Source organism: Phyllobates terribilis, unplaced genomic scaffold (assembly GCF_046119375.1).
Source record: "Phyllobates terribilis strain yellow unplaced genomic scaffold, ASM4611937v1 Scaffold_10__3_contigs__length_209671492, whole genome shotgun sequence".
NCBI lineage: Eukaryota > Metazoa > Chordata > Amphibia > Anura > Dendrobatidae > Phyllobates > Phyllobates terribilis.
Window position 1 is genome coordinate 161,983,421 of NW_027362770.1, and position 25,539 is coordinate 162,008,959.

At 46.2% G+C, this 25,539-nt stretch overlaps 3 protein-coding genes across 5 annotated transcripts in view; 2 read left to right on the forward strand and 1 right to left on the reverse strand.

Annotated features, from left to right (window-relative positions):
• CDPF1 (cysteine rich DPF motif domain containing 1) overlaps positions 1-13,351 on the forward strand; it is a 20,732-nt gene extending 7,381 nt beyond the window's left edge. For all 3 annotated transcript variants that reach the window (XM_073650040.1, XM_073650038.1, XM_073650039.1), the window contains exon 4: positions 12,316-13,351. In XM_073650040.1, coding sequence (XP_073506141.1) covers positions 12,316-12,432 — 117 coding nt within the window. In that variant the 3' untranslated portion in view covers positions 12,433-13,351. The remainder of the gene's footprint in view (positions 1-12,315) is intronic.
• Positions 13,304-16,706, reverse strand: YARS2 (tyrosyl-tRNA synthetase 2). Its single transcript, XM_073650036.1, has 5 exons — positions 15,929-16,706; positions 15,067-15,234; positions 14,515-14,670; positions 14,136-14,306; positions 13,304-13,581 (listed from the first exon to the last, which is right to left on the reverse strand). The coding sequence occupies exons 1-5, from the start codon at positions 16,657-16,659 to the stop codon at positions 13,422-13,424; spliced, it is 1,386 nt and encodes a 461-aa protein (XP_073506137.1). The 5' UTR covers positions 16,660-16,706; the 3' UTR covers positions 13,304-13,421.
• Positions 16,707-24,485: 7,779 nt separating this feature from the next.
• The window catches only part of PARVB (parvin beta), a 33,863-nt gene continuing 32,809 nt past the window's right edge, over positions 24,486-25,539 (forward strand). Inside the window, exon 1 of the mRNA XM_073650041.1 lies at positions 24,486-24,684. Coding sequence (XP_073506142.1) covers positions 24,570-24,684 — 115 coding nt within the window. The 5' untranslated portion in view covers positions 24,486-24,569. The remainder of the gene's footprint in view (positions 24,685-25,539) is intronic.

The window sequence follows — 25,539 nt, forward strand, 5'->3', positions numbered from 1 at the left end:
ATTTCTCCTGTTACCCTTACGAAAATGCAAAATTGGGGGCTGAAAAACATTTTTGTTGCAAAAATGTGAATTTTATTTTTACGGCTCAAGATTATAAACTTCTGTGAAGCACCTGGGGGTTCAAGGTGCTCACCACACATCCAGATAAGTTCCCTGAGGGGTCTAGTTTCCAAAATGGTGTCACTTGTGGGGGCTTTCCACTGTTTAGGCAAATCAGGGGTTACTCACAAACAGGGCCGGCGTCAGCACCCGGCGCACCCGGGCAAATGCCGGGGCCCTGAGCACACAGAGGGGCCCACTGGCGGTTGCGCACCGCGCTGGGCTATGGGCGGAGGAGAGCGGTGTCAGCGCCTGCCCTTCTCTGCCGCTTGCTCAGGGCCCCGGCAGCCGGATACTTACCTCTCCCCATGCCTCCGCAGATCCGCTGTCTTCCTGCTCTGAGCTCCCTGTGACGTCTCAGGTCAGAGGGCGCGGTGACGTCTTTTCACCGCGCCCTCCCCTGGCCGTCACAGCGAGCGCTGAGCGGGAAGACACCGACAACGCTGGCGTTCGGACCCGAGCAGCGGGCAGCAGGTAGCAGGTGAGGAGAAGGGAGGTGAGTATTTTTTTTTTTTTTTTTTAATGTGTGGAGGCATGGGGCAGTATAAAGAGAAGGGGGGGGGGCATCCTGCATGGGGCATTATAAAGAGGGGGGGGGGACATCCTGCATGTGGCATTATATAGAGGGGGGGGGGGGTGACATCCTGCATGGGGCATTATAAGGTGGGGAACAGCCTGCATGGAGCATTATAAGGGGGGGCAGCCTGTATGGGGCATTATGTGGGGGGGTAACAGCCTGCATGGAGCATTAAAAGGGGGGGGGGGGCTGTATGGGGCATTATGTGGGGGGGAACAGCCTGCATGGAGCATTATAAGGGGGGGGGCATCCTGCATGGGGCATTATAAAGAGGGGGGGGCATCCTGCATGGGGCATTATATAGAGGGGGGGGGTGACATCCTGCATGGGGCATTATAAGGTGGGGAACAGCCTGCATGGGGCATTATAAAGGGGGGGGGGGGCAGCCTGCATAGTGCATTATGTGGGGGGGAACAGCCTGCATTGAGCATTATAAGGGGGGGCAGCCTGTATTGGGCATTATGTGGGGGGTAACAGCCTGCATGGAGCATTAAAAGGGGGGAGCCTGTATGGGGCATTATGTGGGGGGTAACAGCCTGCATGGAGCATTATAAGGGGGGGACAGCCTGTATGGGGCATTATGTGGGGGGTAACAGCCTGCATGCAGCATTATATGGGGACCGGTATCCTGTATGGAGAGTTATAAGGGGACCGGTATCCTGTATGGAGCGTTATAAGGGGACCGGTATCCTGTATGGAGCGTTATAAGGGGACCGGTATCCTGTATGGAGCGTTATAAGGGGACCGGTATCCTGTATGAAGCGTTATATGGGGGCCGGTATCCTGTATGGAGTTTTATAAGGGGACCAGTATCCTGTATGGAACGTTATATGGGGGCCAGTATCCTGTATGGAGCTTTATAAGGGGACCAGTATCCCGTATGGAGCGTTATATGGGGGCCAGTATTCCGTATGGAGCCTTATATGGGGGCCAGTATTCCGTATGGAGCCTTATATGGGGGCCAGTATTCCGTATGGAGCCTTATATGGGGGCCAGTATTCCGTATGGGGCATAATATGGGGGCCAGTATTCCGTATGGAGCCTTATATGGGGGCCAGTATTCCGTATGGAGCCTTATATGGAGGCCAGTATTCCGTATGGAGCCTTATATGGGGGCCAGTATTCCGTATGGGGCATAATATGGGGGCCAGTATTCCGTATGGAGCCTTATATGGGGGCCAGTATTCCGTATGGAGCCTTATATGGGGGCCAGTATTCCGTATGGAGCCTTATATGGGGGCCAATATTCCGTATGGAGCCTTATATGGGGGCCAGTATTCCGTATGGAGCCTTATATGGGGGCCAGTATTCCGTATGGAGCCTTATATGGGGGCCAGTATTCCGTATGGAGCATTTTATTGGGGCCAGTATTCCGTATGGAGCCTTATATGGGGGCCAGTATTCCGTATGGAGCCTTATATGGGGGCCAGTATTCCGTATGGAGCCTTATATGGGGGCCAGTATTCCGTATGGAGCATTTTATTGGGGCCAGTATTCCGTATGGAGCCTTACATGGGGGCTAGTATTCCGTATGGAGCCTTACATGGGGGCCAGTATTCCGTATGGAGCCTTATATGTGGGCCAGTATTCCGTATGGAGCATTTTATTGGGGCCAGTATTCCGTATGGAGCATTTTATTGGGGCCAGTATTCCGTATGGAGCCTTACATGGGGGCTAGTATTCCGTATGAAGCCTTACATGGGGGCCAGTATTCCGTATGGAGCCTTACATGGGGGCTAGTATTCCGTATGAAGCCTTACATGGGGGCCAGTATTCCGTATGGAGCCTTATATGGGGGCCAGTATTCCGTATGGAGCATTTTATTGGGGCCAGTATTCCGTATGGAGCCTTATATGGGGGCCAGTATTCTGTGTGGAGCGATTCGCTGGTTTCTGAGCTATTGTGTAATTTACAATAGATATCACTCATGTAATGTAAGAAGTGAAATCTTTGCATTGTACTATATATATATATATATATTTCTCCGCTGTATCTCTGCATCATGAATCGTGGTATGTGTTAAAGGGGCCCACTGAAACTCTTTCGCCCGGGGCCCAGAAAAACCTGGAGCCGGCCCTGCTCACAAACATCATGGAATCCGCTAATTATTCAAGCAAATTTTACATTCAAAAAGTCAAATGGCGCTCCTTCCCTTCCAAACCCTGCCGTGCGCCCAAACAGTGGTTTTTCCCCACATATGGGATATCTGCGTGCTCAGGGGAAATTGCACAACAAATTTTGGGGTTCATTTTTTCTTGTTACCCCTGCAAAAAGAAAAAATGTGTCTAAAGTAATATTTTTGTGAAAAAAGTAAAAAGTTAAATGTTAATTTCTCCAATAACCCCCCACGACAGCACCAAAGGAAAAGGAGGTCAAATAGCCCCTCCCTCATCCTCCCGCCAGTGTTTTTCCTGTCCCTATTGGGATGAAGAGGTCATCCAGGGTGCTCTGTGCCAGCGGCAGACACCTAGCATACCTTTAAGCCAGGCAGCTGGGACCGAGCGGTCTTCTCCTCATCCCTGCAAGCTGCTCCCGTCTCCTTGTAACCCCCATCCCCACCGAGTCCACACCTGCGGGTAAGGTCCGGTGGGTGTCGTGCTGGAGGCCTCCTCGAACTCTCCAGCCAAGCTCCCCCCCCCCCCCCCCCTCAGGCGGCCTCCGGAGCGGCTCAGGCGATCTCCATAGCGGAGGAGACGCGCGCCAGATCCCGGAAGTGACGCGGACCACTGGATTAGATCACTTCCGGTCTGCGTTCCTCCCTGGAACACAACAGCCTAGGATCGGCCGGAAAGTGACGTGGGACGCCGAAACAGGGTCCCTGAGGTTACTTCTGGTCCGTTTAGGGCGCGCACACACAGTCTAACACATCCTGCACCAGGAAATAAGTCTAGCCGGAAGTGTGCTATATGTGCAAGAAAGCTATCTTCTTCAAACAAAAAATATCTATGCCAAAAATGTAGGGAGAAAACTACTAGGGAAGAGCAGCCGTCTCTTATAGACGAAATCAAGGGGATAGTCCATCAAGAGGTTCAATCTTCATTGGCCTCCTTCTCCCGATCCACTTCTTATTCCCATCCAAAGGCTAAGAAGAGGAAGATTTCCCTGGAAGAAAAAAGAGACTCGGACTCCCAGGACGAGATATCCCTTCCAGAAGACCTCATAGAGGAATGTGAACTTAGCCCAGCAGAGGAAGGTCTGGAAAATAAGAAATATTATTTCTCAGCGGAATTTATGGAAGACCTCCTCACAGCGGTAAGAAGAATGATGGAGGTGGAAGAAGAGAAGCCCACTAGATCGGTCCAGGAAGAGATGTTCGGTGGTCTCTGTTCAAAGAAAAAGATGGTGTTCCCAATACATAAAAACATTCAGGACTTAATCCTGGACAAATGGGAAAATCCGGAAAGACGACTGAATACACCAACAGAATTAAAAGATAGGTTTCCGGTAGATGAAGAAACCTCAAAATGTTGGACCGAGATACCTAAGGTCGATATTCAGGTGGCAAGAGTCGCTAAAAAGACAACATTGCCATTCTAGGATTCATTACAACTGAAGGATCCTCTGGACCGCAAGATGGACAGCCTTCTCAGGAAATCCTGGGAAACATCAGCAGCCCTTCTGAACACAAACGTAGTCTCCATGAGTATTGCACGATCCATGTCGAGATGGCTCAACCAACTTGAAGAGCATCTGGCTATGGGCACATCCAGAGAAGAGATACAGGCTTCCCTACCTTTACTGCAGAAGGCTACTGACTTTCTGGCAGATGCTTCAGCGGAATCTGTGAGAGTAACCGCTAGGGCAGCAGTCCTATCAAACACCACAAGGCGAGCACTATGGCTGAAATCGTGGAACGGTGATGTGGCCTCCAAAATGAAACTCTGTTCTATTCCCTTCAGGGGAGAATATATGTTTGGCCAGGCCCTTGACGACCCCCTGGAGAAAGCGATTGATAAAAAGAAATCCTTGCCAGAACCCAGACACTACAAGAAGACTCCCTTTCGCCCCCCTCGGGAGCAGAATCCTCAATACAAGGGGAAAGGGAAGTCCGGTCGATGAAGCTACCCCAAAGGGGGGAAAGATAGGAATATCTTTTTCTCAAAAGGACAGCGACAACAAAAGCAGTGACGCAAGAGCAGTAGGGGGATGAATCACGAAATACCTTCCCCAATGGCAAAATATTTGCTTCAGTCAATGGGTCTTGAAAGCAATTCAAGAAGGGGTGAAGATCGAATTCTCCTCATATCCGCCAAGGAAAATAAGAATAACTCGTCTAACCTCCCCGAGATAAAAAACCGCCCTGATGTCTGGCCTAAGAAACCTACTATCCTTGGGGGATATTTCACCGGTCCCAAAAACAGAAAGACACACACGCCTGTTTATAATAAAAAAAAACAAACTGCACTTACAGAATAATAATAAATCTGAAACCCTTAAATCAATACATCATCTACTGTACCGAAGATTCAAAATGGAGTCCATCAAATCAGCATTTCCCTTGATAGGACCAGAATTTGTGATGGCAACCATCGACTTACAGGACGCATACCTCCCTATACATCCAACATACCGAAAATTTCTAAGATTCGCGGTGGTCAAGAGGATCAGACGATACACTTCCAATTCAACGTATTGCCGCTCGGAATATCCTACGCACCAAGAATTTTTATCAAAATTATGTCAGAGGTAGTGGCTTCTATCAGGAAGGAGAAAATCTGCATCATTCCCTACCTCGACGACTTCTTACTAGTAGGTCCCTCGGTGGTATCACTCCAGGAAGATCAGCAGAGGACGATCCAAATCTTAACCACCCTAGGGTGGTTGATAAATAATCAAAAATCAGACCTGGTCCCTGCCCCAGAAAAAACGTTCCTGGGTGTTCTATTAGACTCCGCCAGACAAACCTCCTTCCTACCAAGGGACAAGCAGATACTTTTGAGATCGAAGCTAACGAATCTGAAGACCCGGAACAAGGTGTCCCTAAGATTTGTCATGTCAGCCCTCGGCTCCATGACAGCCTGCATCCAATCCGTAGCCTGGGCTCAAGGTCACACCAGGGTGTTGCAAACCTATATTCTTGCACAGTGGGACTGATCCCCAGACTCCCTTAACAGAAAGATCATGATCCCTCATTATGTGAAGACATCCCTGTCATGATGGCTCAGCCCAAGAAACCTAAGAACAGGGGTTCCATAGACTCTGTTCCCTCTGATAAGTCACGGTAGACGCCAGAAACACTGGATGGGGAGCAGTCATCACCCAAACCCCCTTCCAAGGGATCTGGACAGAGGAGATCAGAGGACAATCCTCCAACTTCCACGAATTAAAGGCAGTGGAGTAGGCACTCAAAATATCGGCTCCAATCATTGAGGGCAGACACGTAAAAGTCTATTCAGACAACATGACTACCGTAGCTCACCTTTCCCCTCAAGGGAGTACAAGGTACGAGAATCTAAAAAGTATCTCAGCAAGAATATTCTTCTGGGCAGAAAGACATCTTCATTCCTTATCAGATCTGCACATAAAAGGCTCAGACAACATCCAGACCAATTGAGCATAGGAATATCCATCTGGGGGAATGGGAACTGAACACAGACATTTTCCACATGCTGACCAGACGATGGGGTCGTCTGGAGGTGGACCTTTTTGCAAGACGCCAAAATACCAAGTCAGAAAAATGCTCCTTCCTAGATCCAGACGACATATGCCTGGGGATAGATTCATTCGCTCACCCGTGGCGTTTCCATCTAGCTTATGCTTTTCCCCCCAATTCCATTGCTACCCAAGACCTTACAGAAAGTAAGGACCGAGGAGGTCAAGATAATCTTGATAGCTCCACTTTGGCCAAAAAGGAGCTGGTTCTGTGCACTAAACAGTCTAAGCATAGAATGACCCCTCATTCTGCCAGCAATCAAAAACCTTCTCCATCAGTGTCCATTACTCCATCCATATCCAGAGAACCTCCATCTAGCGGCTTGGTTTCTGAGTTCACAATCCTGAAGGCAAAAGAACTCTCAGAGCGAGTAATTCATACCCTACAAAGAAGCAGGAAACAAACTCCATATACAGCAAAATATGGAAGACCTTCCTAACATGGTATAAACCAAAATACGCCAGATCTTCGGCATCCTGACATGACCCAGATCTTGAATTTCCTACAAGAGGGGCTGGAAAAAGGTCTTAAACCCAGCACCCTCAAGGTTCAGATCGCAGCGTTAAGTGCCTATTTTGACCAAAGCCTGGCCGAACATTGATCGGTAAAAAGGTTCATGACAGCAGCTACTCATCTGCGTTCCAGAATAATTAACCGCGTTCTCTCCTGGGATCTTAATATCGTCCTTAAAGGTCTGACACTACCACCGTTTGAACCTTTGGCCTCAGTAGAGCTGGATAAGTTAGCTTGGAAAACAACTTTTCTAGTAGCAATTACCACGGCCAGGAGAGTGGGAGAAATGCAAGCTTTCTCAGTGAATGACCGGTATTTGAGAATTCTGGATGATAGGATTATTCTACAACGGGACCCATCTTTCTTACCAAAAGTGGTCTCAGACTTTCATAGATCACAGGAGATAATTCTGCCTTCCTTCTGTTAGAACCCAAAAAATAAAAGAGAAGAATTCCATTCTTTGGATGTAAGGCGGGTCGTTCTTCACTACCTCCAAAAAACAGAGGCCTGGAGGAAGGATCAGAACCTCTTTATTCAGCCATCTGGTCATAACAAAGACTTGGCCTTTGGGCGGAAAGTGCTTCAGGCCGTTGTCCCTCCCTAAACATGAGTCTTTGGTACTCCTCCTTTGGTGCTGTCGTGGGGAGTTATTGGAGAAAATAGAATTCGACTTACCGGTAATTTGGATTCTAATAACCCTCCACGACAGCACGGATAATTCCCTCCTTGGCTTGGTTAGCCAAAAAATAATTTAATTTGAAGCATTCATTCTTGTGTGGTCCTTTATAAAAAAAAAACACTGGAGGGAGGATGAGGGAGGGGCTATTTGACCTCTTTGTGTTTCCTGTCCCTATTAGGGTGGGGTGACATTCTCCTCCTTTGGTGCTGTCGTGGAGGGTTAGTAGAAACCGAATTACCGGTAAGTCTAATTCTATTTTTTTTCTTCCACATTCCAAAAATTCCTGTGAAGCACCTGAAGGGTTAATAAAGTTCTTGAATGTGGTTTTGAGCACCTTGAGGGGTGCAGTTTTTAGAATGGTGTCACTTTTGGGTATTTTCTGTCATAAAGACCTCTCAAAGTGACTTCAAATGTGATGTGGTCCCTAAAAAAAAAATGGTTTTGTAAATCTTGTTGGAAAATGAGAAATCGATGGTCAACTTTTAACCCTTATAGCTCCCTAACAAAAAAAAAATGTTGGTTCCAAAATGGTGCTGGATGTAAAGTAGACATGTGGGAAATGTTGTTTATTAACTATTTTGTGTGACATATCTCTCTGATTTAAGGGCATAAAAATAAAAATTTTGAAAATTGCAAAATTTTCACCAAATTTCCATTTTTTCACAAATAAAAGCAAGTGATATCGAAGAAATTGTACCACAATCATGAAGTACAATATGTCACGAAAAAACAATCTCAGAATCAGGGGGATCCATTGAAGCGTTCCAGAGTAATTACCTCCTAAAGTGACAGTGGTCAGAATTGTAAAAATTGGCCTGGTCATTAACGTGCAAACCACCTTGGAGGGGGTAAAGGAGATAACAAAAAACACCTGCAATGGCTTCCTACGTGTTTAAAAAGGTCCCTTAGTCTGTTTCAGTAGGCTCCTCAATCATGGGGAAGACTGCTGACTTGACAGATGCCCAGAAGGCAGTCATTGACACACTCCACAAGGAGGGTAAGCCACAAAAGGTCATTGCTAAAGAAGCTGGCTGTTCACAGAGTGCTGTATCCAAGCATATTAATGGAAAGTTGAGTGGAAGGAAAAAGTGTGGAAGAAAAAGGTGCACAAGCAACCGGGATAACCGGAGTCTTGAAAGGATTAAGAAAAGGCCATTCAAAAATTTGGGGGAGATTCACAAGGAGTGGACTGCTGCTGGAGTCATTGCTTCAAGAGCCACCACACACAGACGTATCCAGGACATGGGCTACAAGTGTCACATTCCTTGTGTCAAGCCACTCATGACCAATAGACAACGCCAGAAGCGTCTTACCTGGACCAAGGAGAAGAAGACCTGGACTGATGCTCAGTGTCCAAGGTGTTTTCAGATGAAAGTAAATTTTGCATTTCATTTGGAAATCAAGGACCCAGAGTCTGGAGGAAGAGTGGAGAGGCCACAATCCAAGCTGCTGGAGGTCTAGTGTGAAGTCTCCACAGTCAGTGATGGTTTGGGGGGCCATGTCATCTGCTGGTGGAGGTCCACTGTGTTTTATCAAGACCAAAGTCAGCGCAGCCGTCTACCAGGACATTTTACAGCACTTCATGCTTCCCTCTGCCGACAAGCTTTTTGGAGATGGAAATGTCATTCTCCAGCAGGACTTGGCCCCTGTCCACACGGCCAAAAGTACCAATACCTGGTTTACACAACAGTATCACTGTGCTTGATTGGCAGCAAACTCGCCTGACCTTAACCCCATAGAGAATCTATTATAGAGAATCTATGGGGTATTGTCAAGAGGAAGATGAGGGACACCAGACCCAACAATGCAGACGAGCTGAAGGCTGCTATCAAAGCCACCTGGGCTTCATAACAGCTCAGCAGTGCCACAGGCTGATCGCCTCCATGCCACAGGCTGATCGCCTCCATGCCACGCTGCATTGATGCAGTAATTGATGCAAAAGGAGCCCCGACCAAGTATTGAGGGCATTTACTGAACATACAGTGGGTACGGAAAGTATTCTGACCCCTTTAAATTTTTCACTCTTTGTTTCATTGCAGCCATTTGGTAAATTCTAAAAAGTTCATTTTTTTTCTCATTAAAATATCACATGGTCATAAGTATTCAGACCCTTTGCTCAGTATTGAGTAGAAGCCCCCTTTTGAGCTAGTACAGCCATGAGTCTTCTTGGGAATGATGCAACAAGTTTTTCACACCTGGATTTGGGGATCCTCTGCCATTCTTCCTTGCAGATCCTCTCCAGTTCCGTCAGGTTGGATGGTGAACGTTGATGGACAGCCATTTTCAGGTCTCTCCAGAGATGCTCAATTGGGTTTAGGTCAGGGCTCTGGCTGGGCCAGTCAAGAATGGTCACAGAGTTGTTCTGAAGCCACTCCTTTGTTATTTTAGCTGTGTGCTTAGGGTCATTGTCTTGTTGGAAGGTGAATCTTCGGCCAAGTCTGAGGTCCAGAGCATTCTGGAAGAGGTTTTCATCCAGGATATCTCTGTACTTGGCTGCATTCATGTTTCCTTCAATTGCAACCAGTTATCCTGTCCCTGCAGCTGAAAAACACCCCCATAGCATGATGCTGCCACCACCATGTTTCACTGTTGGGATTGCATTGGGCAGGTGATGAGCAGTGCCTGGTTTTCTCCACACGTACCGCTTAGAATTATCACCAAAAACGTCTATCTTCATCTCATCAGACCAGAGAATCTTATTTCTCATAGTCTGGGAGTCCTTCATGGGTTTTTGAGTAAACTCTATGCAGGCTTTCATATGTTTTTGCACTGAGGAGAGGTTTCCGTCGGGCCACTCTGCCATAAAGGCCCAACTGGTGGAGGGCTGCAGAGATAGTTGACTTTGTGAAACTTTCTCTCATCTGCCAGGACATATAGGGCTATGTGCAGACTGAGGTTTTAGGGTATGTGCACATACAGATACACCTGCCGAGATTCCCAAGAGGAAAGATACGTCAGGAAAATGGCAGCTGTTCCTGAATCATTCTTTGAACATCTTTCCCCTCATTTTTGTGGCGTCTTTAGGCATAATCCACCTGAAAAGACGTTGTGCGCCTTATTTAGTTATTATTGTACTGAAGGTTTTTTTTTTTTTGGAAGAACATCAGAAAAAGTGCTTTTAGGGAAAACGCATCTAAAACCTATACATGCCCTTAAAGTGGTTTTTTTTTTGTAACCTTTTCATCAGCTACAAAACAACTCATTAAAAATCTGCCTGCGCAAAAGGAATCACCATATCTTTTTCTGGTGGCCAAAAATGTCATTTTTTCTAGCAGAAGATGCCTCGGGGAAACTCTTCTTTTGTCTATAATTTTGACAAAACGCTGAAGCGTCTATTTGTCATTTCCTATGTACTTTTTTTTTGCAAATTTTTGGGATTTTTTTTTTCAAATCTGTAAAGCAAAGAAAACACTTTAAAAAAAAACAAAACACTTTGGTGTCTTTATAGTCTTCCCATTGACTTGAAAAGTATGAAGGAAAATGACTGAAGAATGTACTTTTAACTTTTTTATGCTTTCAAAAGATGCAAACAAAACTCATAAGCCAAAACATATGTACAGAAAGTTGTTTTTGCAAACTAAAATGACTGAGTTTTCTTAGCAATTTTTCCGCCATTTTTTCAGCATTGAGAACATCCCTGTTCACACGTGAGTTTTTGGACCAGAAACTATCCATGTTCTCTTCAAAAAAAACGTGGTAGTTTCTGCTCTGAAAAAAAAGACTGTGTGCGGATATACTCCAACTCCTCCTCAAACACTCGGGAAGTTTCTGCTCTGAAAACTCTGCAAAAAGACTGTGTACTCATGCCCTAAGGGCGTGTGCACACAACTTTTTGAGGCAGATTCTGCCTGAAAGACCTATTAGAAAATGCCCAAAAGAAGTCTGCATGTATCTCTATGTAAAAATTACGTTCTGTTCTTGTGACATGTCCATTCTTCTGGCGTTTTCCACTCTGTACTTTTACGATACAAGTTAACTGGAAAGCTCAAAAGAGGCCAGGACAATTTGCCATAGTTTTACTTAAAATAAAATCCCAGTGAATCCTTCATTATTCAAAGTAAATAAAAAAAAATAAGGGAGTATAAAAGGGGAAAAACAAACCAGGGCTTATAAAGTAAGAAACAAAAAAAAAATAACCCCAGGGAGTATAAAGAGAAAAAAAACGAAGAAAGAAAACAGAAAAAAAAATGGGAAAACCCACCAAAAAAACTGCAGCTGTCAAAATCATCAAAAAAATTGCTTCAGAAATGACCAAAATAAAGACAGAAAAGTTGCTTCAGAAAAGTAAAGACAGAAAAGTTTCCTGAAGCGTCTTTTGCTAGGTTCACCTGATTGCAAAAACTGCTGTGTGCACAAACCCTAAGAGTAGCAGATCCAACAACAGCAGCTTATTGACGGTTTCCAAGCAGCATTTTTTTTTTTTTAACATTGCTAAGGAAATATGTTCCCCACATGATTTGCTATTGTGCTTGCCAAGGAAAAATATGCCAGGAATTTGCAGATCGAAACACAAATCTAGATCCGTTTTGCGCTGAAAATGGTGAAATAGTCTGCATGAGATTTATCAAATCTAATCCACGTCTAGTGCTGTCATCTGTGGGGCAAATCTAGCATTTTGGGGTCTGTTCACACTAAGGGTTTCAGGGCTGATTCAACAAAATCTGCATTTGAAAAGAAAAATTGTATTTTGTGAATGGGAGTTTACACAGATTCTGCAAGGAAGGGTCTCAGTCATGTCACTATGGCCCCTACACAAGACTTCATTCATCCTGACACGGTTTCCTCTGTCTTTAGGATTGCAGCCTCTTCTACTCCAAGAGATTTTGTCTCCCCTGCGTCATCAAGAACAAGGACACTTTTCCTCCGGAGATTCAGCAGGACCTGGATAAGCGGAAGACCCCGACTAAATGAGTTCTGGAAATTCAAGAACATTGCAGCCACTGACTGATTAGGAGGACAGGCACCGCTGTCCCCCATTTATAAAGGACATCTTACCCTTATCTGTAATACAAGGGACATAATGCCTGATGAAGAGCGTGAAAAGACAGAACATAACATTCTTATTCCTTGCACCAGAACGTTTCTAGTTAAAAAAAAAAAAAAAATCTTCAGTGTGTTAGAATACAATCAATGAAATCCTAATTTTTTTTTTTTTTTTTTTTAGGTGGGAGATGCTTAAAGGGACCCGCCAGGATGATTCTTCCACTGAAACTAGTGGTACGGATGGATAGGACCTAGTGAGACAATAACGATACCTGTCTTGTAGTAATCCGATGTGCCAACACTGAGAAATTGAGCTTTGAAGTAACATGTAAATTAACCAGGAAGTGTGTTAGGGCATGAACACGCCCCCAATGCACTTTCACGATAATATGCATAAGTTTCAAAGCTCGATTTCTCAGCGCCGGCACATCGGATTACTACAAGACAAGTATCGTTTTTATTGTTTTACTAAGTCCTGTATATCCATACCAATAGTGTCAGTAGTAAAATAGTCCGAATAAGTCCCTTAAGGTGCCCCAATACCCCCACCAAATGCTCAAACTGAGAGATGTACAGGCCCATAGACTTTCTCTTGAGCCTGTACATCACTGTGGTTTGAGTGATCGGTAGGGTGGGTCTCAAGACCCAGATGGGCCCCCACTAATCCACAGGGGCTCTAACATATTAAACAAGTGGAAGCATTCTAACTATCTAAGGCTGGTTTCATGTAAAGGAGACTTCAATCTATATATATTCCGCCACTTATGTAAGGGGAGGAAAGAAAAAGACACGAGAAGTGGTGTAATACCCAACTGATACAGTTATTTATTAAAATCCATCACGGTCATTGTCCCGTATTTATAGAGCTCTTCTCACTTAGTGAGAGTATCGCCCGTCTCAGCGCCAGGCGGCTGCAGTCACAGGCTCAGCCACTTCACCACATAGAAGTTCTTCTTTCCGACCCTGATGAGGGACAGCCCGTTGCGGAGGATGTGCTGGCCGACCACCAGGACCTCGTCTGGGTTTGTGACTCTCACGTGGTTGAAGCTTACTCCCCCGCTGCTTAGTATGTCAAAGCTGAAGGGTAAAGGACAAAGTTAGAGAGGGTCACCCGGTAGATCTACTCCATTCCCATCACACCAGCAGTCAAATTCCTTTAGTGTAAGGGGTGACATTTCTCCTTGTGGAGAGCGACAAGCCAAGCCTGGCATGTCACGAGTGAGGAGACTTAATCCATGCATGCTCCAAGCGAGGCTTATAAAAGTCTTCTTACTCTAACAGGCCAAGCTTGGCTTGTTACTCTTAACAAGGAGAAAGTTACCCCATAGACTCCAGTCTAGAGCCTCTCATCTAGCCAAATCAGATCTCATACTTTGCACTGATGAGGGGAAAACACCCTGAAACACTGTCTGCAAATTGAGATTCTGGTTTGGCTTTTATCCCAAGTCATGTGACAAGGCTTGTTAAAGGGTCACTATTAACTTTTAGGATCGCTGCTTCCAATAGGTGATGCAAAAGATCTAATCCTTGTCCTCTCTGAAGAGACAATTTGCATATTTTTTGCCTTAAAAACACATGGAGGGGGAAATGAACTGGTCGTCTTTTTGACTTGTAAACATTAAAACACCTACCCACGGACACCTTCTGGGATAGCCGACACTTTCAGGCAGACGTCCAGCACCCTAGTACCAGGTTCCAGCAATAATTCAGCAAAAGGGGCTCCCTGGAAGATTTCTTGTAGTTCTTGATCAGACATGGCTGCCAAAGCGTCAATGCTGCTGTGATACAGAGCCTGCGTGCACCTAGTGGAGAAAGGTGGGTATTGCAACCATGCAATAAAAATATCGCATCTTGCTGTGTAGTCACAGATCACTCGCCGTGTCCATCACCAGAACTGACTACAATGGACACGTGACCATCAGAGCTGGACACGGAGCGATGGATGAAGGCGCCGGGTCTGATGAATCATGTTTTCCATAATGCACTTATGATAATTGACAGACACCTCACCTCTTGGCTGACTCCAGTCCTTCTTTGCCATGGACGAGCTTGGTCACCTCTGCTGCCAGTCTCTTATGGGGTATGCGTTTCTCCGGCTCCTTGGCATGTTGTTCCATAATGTGCCCAATCTCCGGGAGGGGGAGGAAAGTGAAAAGTTTTAGGAACCTAAAAAACAAGAAAAACAAAAATATCCTATAAATTCACAGGGGATCCATCGCTAAGAAGGACTGTGACCGACCATCCAGGTCTATATTGTGCAGCAATACATTCTCGTATATGCCTGGAGACCCACAGCTGCTCTGGACATGGTGGTCTGTACTCGGCCCATAAATGTTATACGTGTGAAACTGGAGTTGCTCGCTTCTGCATCGGTAGGCGAGTGGCACTGATGACGGAGAATCTGCACATACCTGACAGGGCGCCTGCATGGACCGGCAGGTATCATGGAGGAGGGATGTGCAAACATGTCAGTAGTGCCACTCGCCTCCTGAAGTGAGCAACACTGGACATTCCCTCTAAGTTTTTTCACACCGCCCCAGGCCAAAACGTTGCGCCCATCACCTCTCCACGCTGCCATCTTGCTGCCGTACAAAGAACTGGTAAAACTCAAATGGTGACGTCCGCTCCCTGTTCAGCCACACGGCGTTTCCGGCAGACTTGCCCAGCTTATCTCCGGTGGTGCTTGTGATAAGCGGCAACAGGATCCCGAACACGTCTTCTCCTGTGGTCCTGTGTAAAGACCGAGGGTCAATATATAATCCTGACCACATACAAAGCGCCCCCCTGAGAATGGTCAAGACACAGCTGCCGGACCAAGAACTTCAGCCCCTGGGAATCTAACCAAGGGCCCGATAAAAGGTTATTGAGGGGCGTAAATAGCATGAGTGCCTAAGGTTCCCCACCCTTGCTGTAAGGGGTAGAGATCAGATGCCTTTCTGGCGCCCCACTCCTATAGAGCACACAGGTCAAACTCTGTCCCGTAGGCCAAATTTGGCCCACGACACGAGAACCACCACCTCTATGGGAGCCCATTACTCTGTATGGAGGACTAGGTGGGGCCCATTACTCTGTATGGAGGACTAGGTGGGGCCCATTACTCTGTATGGAGGACTAGGTGGGGCCCATTACTCTGTATGGAGGACTAGGTGGGGCCCATTACTCTGTATGGAGGACTAGGTGGGGCCCATTACTCTGTATGGAGGACTAGGTGGGGCCCATTACTCTGTATGGAGGACTAGGTGGGGCCCATTACTCTGTATGGAGGACTAGGTGGGGCCCATTACTCTGTGTGTCATTTTGGCTCTGTGTTTGACATCCCTGGTGTAGAGATCAGGCGCTCGTTCCCTTACAGGGGCAGCAGAGGTCAGATGCCCATTTCCTGTAGGCAGCGGCAGAGGTCAGATGCCCCTCTCAGCCCCCACACCTCTGTATGAAGTCGTGGCCGGACATGAGGTTGCCCAGTTGGTCGGTGCCCCCCAGCTGGATCTTGCAGCCATGCTTCTGGAGCAGGTAGTAGAAGTCATAGGCCTGGAACACCTGGTAGCAGAACTCTGCCAGGCTCATGCCCTCGGCGGAGCTCAGGCGGCTCTGCACGCTGTGCCTGCTCAGCAGGGTGCCCATCCGGAAGTGTCTGCCCACCGACGCCAGGAAGTCCACGGCCGAGCGCTGCCGGTACCAGGCGGCGTTATCCAGCACCGTCACCCGCCCTCCGGCCCGCACCGGCCCCTCGTGGTTGGAGAAGATGCGGTGCAGCGAGTCCCGGATCCCCCGCACGTTCTCCGCCACCTGCTCTGGGCTCAGGGGCGCCCTCTCCTGGTGACGGCCGCTGGGGTCCCCGATCTGAGCAGTGGCCCCTCCGACTACAGCGATGACATGGTGCCCGGCCCGGTGAAAGTGCAGGAGACCCAGCACGGCCAGGAGATTCCCCACGTGTAGCGAGTCCGCCGTGGGGTCAAAGCCGCAGTACACGGTCTGAGAGCCGGAGGACAGGAGCTCCTGGAGCTGCAGCTTGGCGGTCTCCGCCGGGAACACATCCTTAAAAAGACCCCGGCGTGTCCCGGACACTAACGGCTCCGACAAACTGGACAGACAGCGAAAACCAGGCCGGGAAAGACTGGAGAGTGACCGGAGAGCGTGTATAATGGGCGCCGCCATCTTGTTTGAGCGAGATGGCTGATGGGAAAAGGAGTCAGCTGACTAACAGGCCAGTGTTATGGCGATTGTCTTTGTTGCCTGTAGTAACCAATCATAGCACAGGTTTTATTTTTCAAGCGCACAATAAAAAGTGAAAGCCGCTCTGTTATTGGTTGTTCAGCTTTGAATCACACTATTAAAGTTGCTCAGCTTTCATTTATCAAGCTTACTATAAAAGCTGAGCTGTGATTGGCTGCTTAGCTTTCATATTTTCAAACGCACTATAAAAGCTGCGCTGTGATTGGTTGCTCAGTTTTTAGCTTTCAAGTACACTATAAAAGCTGCGCTGTGGTTGGTTGCTCAGCTTTTATCTTTCAAGCGCACTATATAAGCTGCGCTGTGATTGGTTACTATGTGAAACAAGGACAAGTTCATACATCTACTAAGTTCTGTAGTGTAAATTAAAGGAACAGTAACAAAAAAGCAACAAAAATAAAACTTGTCTTTCTCAAGTCCAATTACTTTGATATTCGCACTAAGTGTCCACATAGACAATGCAATAGCGCTGTGTAGCCACTGTGGGGCGCTCACCTCATATATATTTATGAATCTCTCATTGAGAGCAATACCAGCAATATACTGTAAGTCTGCTCCCCCTAGTGGCTGCTGCTAAAAGTCCTGGCACAAATCTGGAGGTGGTGCAGTTATAAAGACTTAGCACCAATTAGGGGTGTACACAGAGATCATGGGGTCCCATAGTGACCCCTTCCCTCCTATGGTCTCGCCGCAGTTATTAAAAAACCTGCAAACCTTATCTATTTCTACTGCTGACACATAGTGAGGTGCTCTACAAGAGATAGGACCATCCCGATGGGTCACCTTGTCGCGGTGCGATGGCTTTTATGCTTTTTTTTTTAATCAAAACTATGTTAGCCATGTCCTATATGTTATTTCCATGTATTATTACTATTTATTTCTTTTCTGCAGGGGATTTGCTCATTATGTTTTTTTTTTAATCTTAGATTCTGTTTGTTAAATGGCCACAGTGTGAATGCACACCTAGGCACTGCACTTATACCAACATCTGTTCTGGCTCCATTTTTTTAGGTTTTAATTTTAGTATTGGCCACAATGTCTTATACTAGACTCATATTTCCTATTCTACGTGGAAAAGGTTTCATAAGTCTTATCTTCACAGACAGGGCTACAATGACTGATAACACCTCTATATACAGTAGATAACACAGGATCCACTATCCACAATAGGTAATATCACAGCTCACCTCCTCCTCCTCCTGTAATATGACTGATAACACCTCTATATACAGTAGATAACACAGGATCCACCATTCACAATAGGTGATGTCACAGCTCACCTCCTCCTCCTGTACAATGACTGATAACACCTCTATATACAGTAGATAACACAGGATCCACTATTCACAATAGCTGATGTCACAGCTCACCTCCTCCTCCTGTACAATGACTGATAACACCTCTATATACAGTAGATAACAGAGGATCCACCATCCACAATAGGTAATATCACAGCTCACCTCCTCCTCCTCCTGTAATATGACTGATAACACCTCTATATACAGTAGATAACACAGGATCCACCATTCACAATAGGTGATGTCACAGCTCACCTCCTCCTCCTGTACAATGACTGATAACACCTCTATATACAGTAGATAACACAGGATCCACTATTCACAATAGCTGATGTCACAGCTCACCTCCTCCTCCTGTACAATGACTGATAACACCTCTATATACAGTAGAACACACAGGATCCACCATTCACAATAGGTGATATCACAGCTCACCTCCTCCTCCTGTACAATGACTGATAACACCTCTATATACAGTAGATAACACAGGATCCACCATTCACAATAGGTGATATCACAGCTCACCTCCTCCTCCTGTACAATGACTGTACAATGACTGATAACACCGCTATATACAGTAGATAACACAGGATCCACCATTCACAATAGGTGATGTCACAGCTCACCTCCTCCTCCTGTACAATGACTGATAACACCTCTATATACAGTAGATAACACAGGATCCACCATTCACAATAGGTGAGATCACAGATCACCTCCTCCCCCTCCTGTACAATGACTGATAACACCTCTATATACAGCAGATAACGCAGGATCCACCATTCACAATAGATGATGTCACAGCACACCTCCTCCCCCCTGTACAATGACTGATAACACCTCTATATACAGTAGATAACGCAGGATCCACCATTCACAATAGGTGATGTCACAGCACACCTCCTCCTCCTGTACAATGACTGATAACACCTCTATATACAGTAGATAACACAGGATCCACCATTCACAATAGGTGATGTCACAGCTTACGTCCTCCTCCTATACAATGACTGATAACACCTATATATACAGTAGATAACACAGGATCCACCATTCACAATAGGTGATGTCACAGCTCACCTCCTCCTCCTCCTGTACAATGACTGATAACACCTCTATATACAGTAGATAACACAGGATCCACCATTCACAATAGGTGAGATCACAGATCACCTCCTCCCCCTCCTGTACAATGACTGATAATCCTTCTATATACAGTAGATAACACAGGATCCACCATTCACAATAGATGATGTCACAGCACACCTCCTCCCCCCTGTACAATGACTGATAACACCTCTATATACAGCAGATAACGCAGGATCCACCATTCACAATAGTTGATGTCACAGCACACCTCCTCCCCCCTGTGCAATGACTGATAACACCTCTATATACAGTAGATAACGCAGGATCCACCATTCACAATAGGTGATGTCACAGCACACCTCCTCCCCCCTGTACAATGACTGATAACACCTCTATATCATAACCATAACCTCCTCACATTGTCTACCCTCTCCTCTCCAGGATCACAGTCCCCACTCCACAAACTTACACACGCTCGCAGAAACCTCAAACACCTTGACCTACACTCACTCTCTGAATCCCTCCTCCCTCTCACAGACATAAATTCCTTACACAATGCAGATGTTGCTGCTGCTTCATATAACACCACAATAGCTGCAGCTCTCGACTCGATCGCCCCTCTCACATACACCAAATCTCGCACAATCAACAGGCAACCCTGGCACACTAAACTTACCAAAGAACTGCGCCGGGCCTCCAGGGTTGCGGAGCGAAGATGGAAAAGATCTCACTCCATCGAGCACTTCATCGCATTCAAACAGTCCCTCACTACTTTCAAGTCCGCACTCACTACAGCAAAATAAACCTACTTCTCATCTCTCATATCTCCCTGTCTCACAACCCTAAACAGCTATTTAACACTTTCAATTCTCTCCTTCGTCCCCCAGCACCTCCTTCCTCTTCTCTCATCTCAGCCGAAGACTTTGCCTCATTCTTCAAGCAGAAGATTGACACCATCAGACAAAGCTTTTGCCTAAAATCCGCACAACCCCTTCTCATATCTACTCAACCTTCCTCCTCCAAACCCCACTTTTCCACCATTACAGAAGGTCAAGTCTCCTCCTTACTCTCCAAATCACACCTCACCACCTGCGAACTTGACCCAATCCCGTTCCACCTCATTCCTAACCTTACCACAGTCTTCATCCCAACCCTAACCCACCTCTTCAACCTGTCACTAACAACCTGTGTCTTCCCCTCATGTTTCAAACATGCCGCAATCACACCCATCCTCAAAAAGCCCTCCCTTGACCCTTCCTCTCTGACTAGCTACCGCCCCATATCACTACTCCCCTTTGCTTCAAAACTACTAGAACAACATGTCCACCTTGAACTGTCCTCCCACCTCTCCTCCTGTTCCCTCTTCGACCGCCTGCAATCTGGCTTCCGACCGCACCACTTAACTGAAACTGCCCTGACCAAAGTCACCAACGACCTACTAAATGCCAAATCCAAGCAACACTACTCCATCCTCCTCCTCCTAGACCTGTCATCTGCCTTCGACACAGTGGACCATTCCCTCTTACTACAGACTCTCTCATCTCTCGGCATCACAGACTTGGCCCTATCCTGGATCTCCTCATACCTAACAGACCGGACATTCAGTGTCTCCCACTCACACACCACCTACTCATCTCGCCCCCTATCGGTCGGTGTCCCCCAAGGTTCAGTTCTAGGACCTCTGCTCTTCTCCATCTACACCTTCGGCCTGGGACAGCTCATAGAGTCCCATGGCTTTCATTATCACCTCTATGCTGATGACACACAGATCTACCTCTCTGGACCTGATATCACCTCCTTACTAACCAAAATCCCACAATGTCTGACCGCCATCTCATCCTTCTTCTCTGCCAGATTTCTAAAACTCAACATGGATAAAACAGAATTCATCATCTTTCCACCCTCTCATTCATATTCCCCATCTGACCTATCCATCAAAGTCAATGGCTGTTCACTCTCCCCAGTCCCACAAGCTCGCTGCCTTGGGGTAACCCTGGACTCTGATCTCTCCTTCAAACCACATATCCAAGCCCTTCCCACAGTAGATAACACAGGCTCCACCATTCACAATATGTGATATCACAGCTCACCTCCTCCTCCTCCTCCTGTACAATGACTGATAACACCTCTATATACAGTAGATAACACAGGCTCCACCATTCACAATAGGTGATATCACAGCTCACCTCCTCCTCCTGTACAATGACTGATAACACCTCTATATACAGTAGATAACACAGGATCCACCATTCACAATAGGTGATGTCACAGCTCACCTCCTCCTCCTGTACAATGACTGATAACACCTCTATATACAGTAGATAACACAGGATCCACCATTCACAATAGGTGATATCACAGCTCACCTCCTCCTCCTGTACAATAACAGATAACACCTCTATATACAGTAGATAACTCAGGCTCCACCATTCACAATAGGTGATGTCACAGCTCACCTCCTCCTCCTGTACAATGACTGATAACACCTCTATATACAGTAGATAACACAGGATCCACCATTCACAATAGGTGATATCACAGCTCACCTCCTCCTCCTGTACAATAACAGATAACACCTCTATATACAGTAGATAACACAGGCTCCACCATTCACAATAGGTGATGTCACAGCTCATCTCCTCCTGTACAATGACTGATAACACCTCTATATACAGTAGATAACACAGGATCCACCATTCACAATAGGTGATGTCACAGCTCACCTCCTCCTCCTGTACAATGACTGATAACACCTCTATATACAGTAGATAACACAGGATCCACTATTCACAATAGCTGATGTCACAGCTCACCTCCTCCTCCTGTACAATGACTGATAACACCTCTATATACAGTAGATAACACAGGATCCACCATTCACAATAGGTGATGTCACAGCTCACCTCCTCCTCCTGTACAATGACAGATAACACCTCTATATACAGTAGATAACTCAGGCTCCACCATTCACAATAGGTGATGTCACAGCTCACCTCCTCCTCCTGTACAATAACAGATAACACCTCTATATACAGTAGATAACTCAGGCTCCACCATTCACAATAGGTGATGTCACAGCTCACCTCCTCCTCCTGTACAATGACTGATAACACCTCTATATACAGTAGATAACACAGGATCCACCATTCACAATAGGTGATATCACAGCTCACCTCCTCCTCCTGTACAATAACAGATAACACCTCTATATACAGTAGATAACACAGGATCCACCATTCACAATAGGTGATATCACAGCTCACCTCCTCCTCCTGTACAATAACAGATAACACCTCTATATACAGTAGATAACACAGGATCCATCATTCACAATAGGTGATGTTACAGCTCACCTCCTCCTCCTGTACAATGACTGATAACACCTCTATATACAGTAGATAACACAGGATCCATCATTCACAATAGGTGATGTCACAGCTCACCTCCTCCTCCTGTAAAATGACTTATAACACCTCTATATACAGTAGATAACACAGGATCCACCATTCACAATAGGTGATATCACAGCTCACCTCCTCCTCCTGTACAATAACATATAACACCTCTATATACAGTAGATAACACAGGATCCACCATTCACAATAGGTGATGTCACAGCTCACCTCCTCCTCCTGTACAATGACTGATAACACCTCTATATACAGTAGATAACACAGGATCCACCATTCACAATAGGTGATGTCACAGCTTACCTCCTCCCCCTCCCCCTGCCAAGATTAGAAGCTCAGATAACACTCCTATACTAATATAGAGTCTGAGTCATTGTGTTGCTGCTAATGTCCATGTGAAGAATAGGAAGTTGGAGTCTAATATTAGTTCTATAGGTCAGTGTGGAAATGGCAAGAATTCATAACTGCTATATTCATCAACAGGACACAAATATGGCCGGGGATAAACACAACGTCAGGTTACAACATCGCTCCATATATTATTTTATTATTAGGCTGTTATCAGTCATTGTGCAGGATGAGGAGGAGGTGAGCTGTGACATCACCTATTGTGAATGGTGGATCCTGTATTATCTACTGTATATAGAGGTGTTATCAGTTATTGTACAGGAGGAGGAGGAGGTGAGCTGTGACATCACCTATTGTGAATGGTGGATCCTGTGTTATCTACTGTATATAGAGGTGATATCAGTCATTGTACAGGAGGAGGAGAATGTGAGCTGTGACATCACCTATTGTGAATGGTGGATCCTGTGTTATCTACTGTATATAGAGGTATTATCAGTCATTGTACAGGAGGAGGAGGTAAACTGTGATATCACCTATTGTGAATGGTGGATCCTGTGTTATCTACTGTATATAGAGGTGTTATCAGTCATTGTACAGGAGGAGGAAGAGGTGAGCTGTAATATCACCTACTGTGAATGGTGGATCCTGTGTTATCTACTGTATATAGAGGTGTTATCAGTTATTGTACAGGAGGGGGGAGGATGTGAGCTGTGACATCACCTATTGTGAATGGTGGATCCTGTGTTATCTACTGTATATAGAGGTGTTATCAGTCATTGTACAGGAGGAGGAGGTGAGCTGTGACATCACCTATTGTGAATGGTAGATCCTGTGTTATCTACTGTATATAGAGGTGTTATCAGTCATTGTACAGGAGGAGGAGGTGAGCTGTGACATCACCTATTGTGAATGGTAGATCCTGTGTTATCTACTGTATATAGAGGTGTTATCAGTCATTGTACAGGAGGAGGAGAAGGTGAGCTGTGAAATCACCTATTGTGAATGGTGGATCCTGTGTTATCTACTGTATATAGAGGTGTTATCAGTCATTATAGAGGAGGAGGTGAGCTGTGACATCACCTAATGTGAATGGTAGATCCTGTGTTATCTACTGTATATAGAGGTGTTATCAGTCATTATACAGGAGGAGGAGGAGGTGAGCTGTGACATCACCTATTGTGAATGGTGGATCCTGAGTTATCTACTGTATATAGAGGTGTTATCAGTCATTGTACAGGAGGAGGAGGTGAGCTGTGACATCACCTGTTGTGACTGTTGGATCCTGAGTTATCTACTGTATATAGAGGTGTTATCAGTCATTATACAGGAGGAGGTGAGCTGTGACATCAGCTATTGTGAATGGTGGATCCTGTGTTATCCACTGTTTACCAGGATAGGGGTCTGCAGTCTGCCAGGTGAATGGAGCCGCAGTAGATACAATAGGTTGTGATTGGCAGAAAGTTTCCAGGTTGGATCTTTCTTGTTCCATTGTTGCACTGGGGCAGGGCAGGAATAGTAGCCACAGACTGGCCACATGAATCTGGTGTGTGGCTGCAGACCCTCCCTGCCCGGCCCTCCGGACACTTCCATTGGAGGCTGATAAGTGTGTGTTCTCCACCACATCCTCTTCCTGTCTCCTCTTATCACATGAGGACAATCCTCCCTCCTCACTGTCTCATCCAGGGGGAACATGTCAGCCACCCCGCTCAGGTCTCCCACCCTGCAGAGCCAAAAGATGAAGAAAGATGAGTCCTTCCTGGGCAAACTGGGGGGCACACTGGTCAGGAAGAAGAAAGCCAGAGAAGGTGAGAGAGAGGGGGTCCCACTGCTAAATCAGTGCGTGATTGAGAGGGAGCGGCCGAAGGAGAGAAGGGGTTAAATCATTTAGCACTTTACACTAAATGCAAAGCAGCAAAGAGTCAATGGGGCAACTGTGTCTGGCCGGGGGGCAACTAGTGGGGTAAGAGAGGAAGGGTATAAAGAACTGACTAGTTCAGGAATGGGTTAAAAGAATGACCAGTGTGGGACAGGATTAGAGTATGTTAAAGGGATTGATTGGTGTGGGATAAGCCTGGAAAGGGTCTAAAGGGACTGGCATGTGAGGGATCAGATAGGGATGGGTTAATGAGGCTGACTAGTTTGGAGTTGGAAAGGAACGAGTTAAAGGGACAGGAATGGGTTAAAGGGAATGACTAGTGTAGAACCAGACCTGAATGGGTTAATGGGGCTTACTAGTATAGCATCAAAAAGGAATGGGTTAAAGGGATTGAGGAGTGCAGGGACTGGAGAGGAATGGGTTAAAGGATCTGGCGAGGAATGGGTTAAAGGGACCGAGAAGTGCGGGACTGGCAAGGAATGGATTAAAGCGATCGAGAAGTGCGGGACTGGCAAGGAATGGGTTAAAAAGACCGGGAAGTGCGGAACTGGCAAGGAATGGGTTAAAGGGGCCGGGGAGTGCGGGACTGGCAAGGAGTGGGTTAAAGGGCCTGGGGAGTGTGGGAACCCTGGCGAGGAATGGGTTAAAGGGACTGATCAGTGTACAATGAGAAATTAATGACTCAATAGGACTCATTCTTGTCGGTCCCAAATTAGTCAGTCCCTTTAACACATTCCTGTCTTGCGTACACTAAATATTCCATTTCATCCCATCCAGTTCTTCA

Coding starts and splice junctions, on each gene's coding strand:
- YARS2 (XM_073650036.1), bottom strand. CDS start 16,659: ATGGCGGCGCCCATTATACACGCTCTCCGGTCACTCTCCAGTCTTTCC. Junction 15,235..15,928: donor GGCCACGACTTCATACAGAG/GTGTGGGGGCTG, acceptor GTCTTTACACAG/GACCACAGGAGAAGACGTGT. Junction 13,582..14,135: donor ATCCCAGAAGGTGTCCGTGG/GTAGGTGTTTTA, acceptor TTTACCCTTCAG/CTTTGACATACTAAGCAGCG.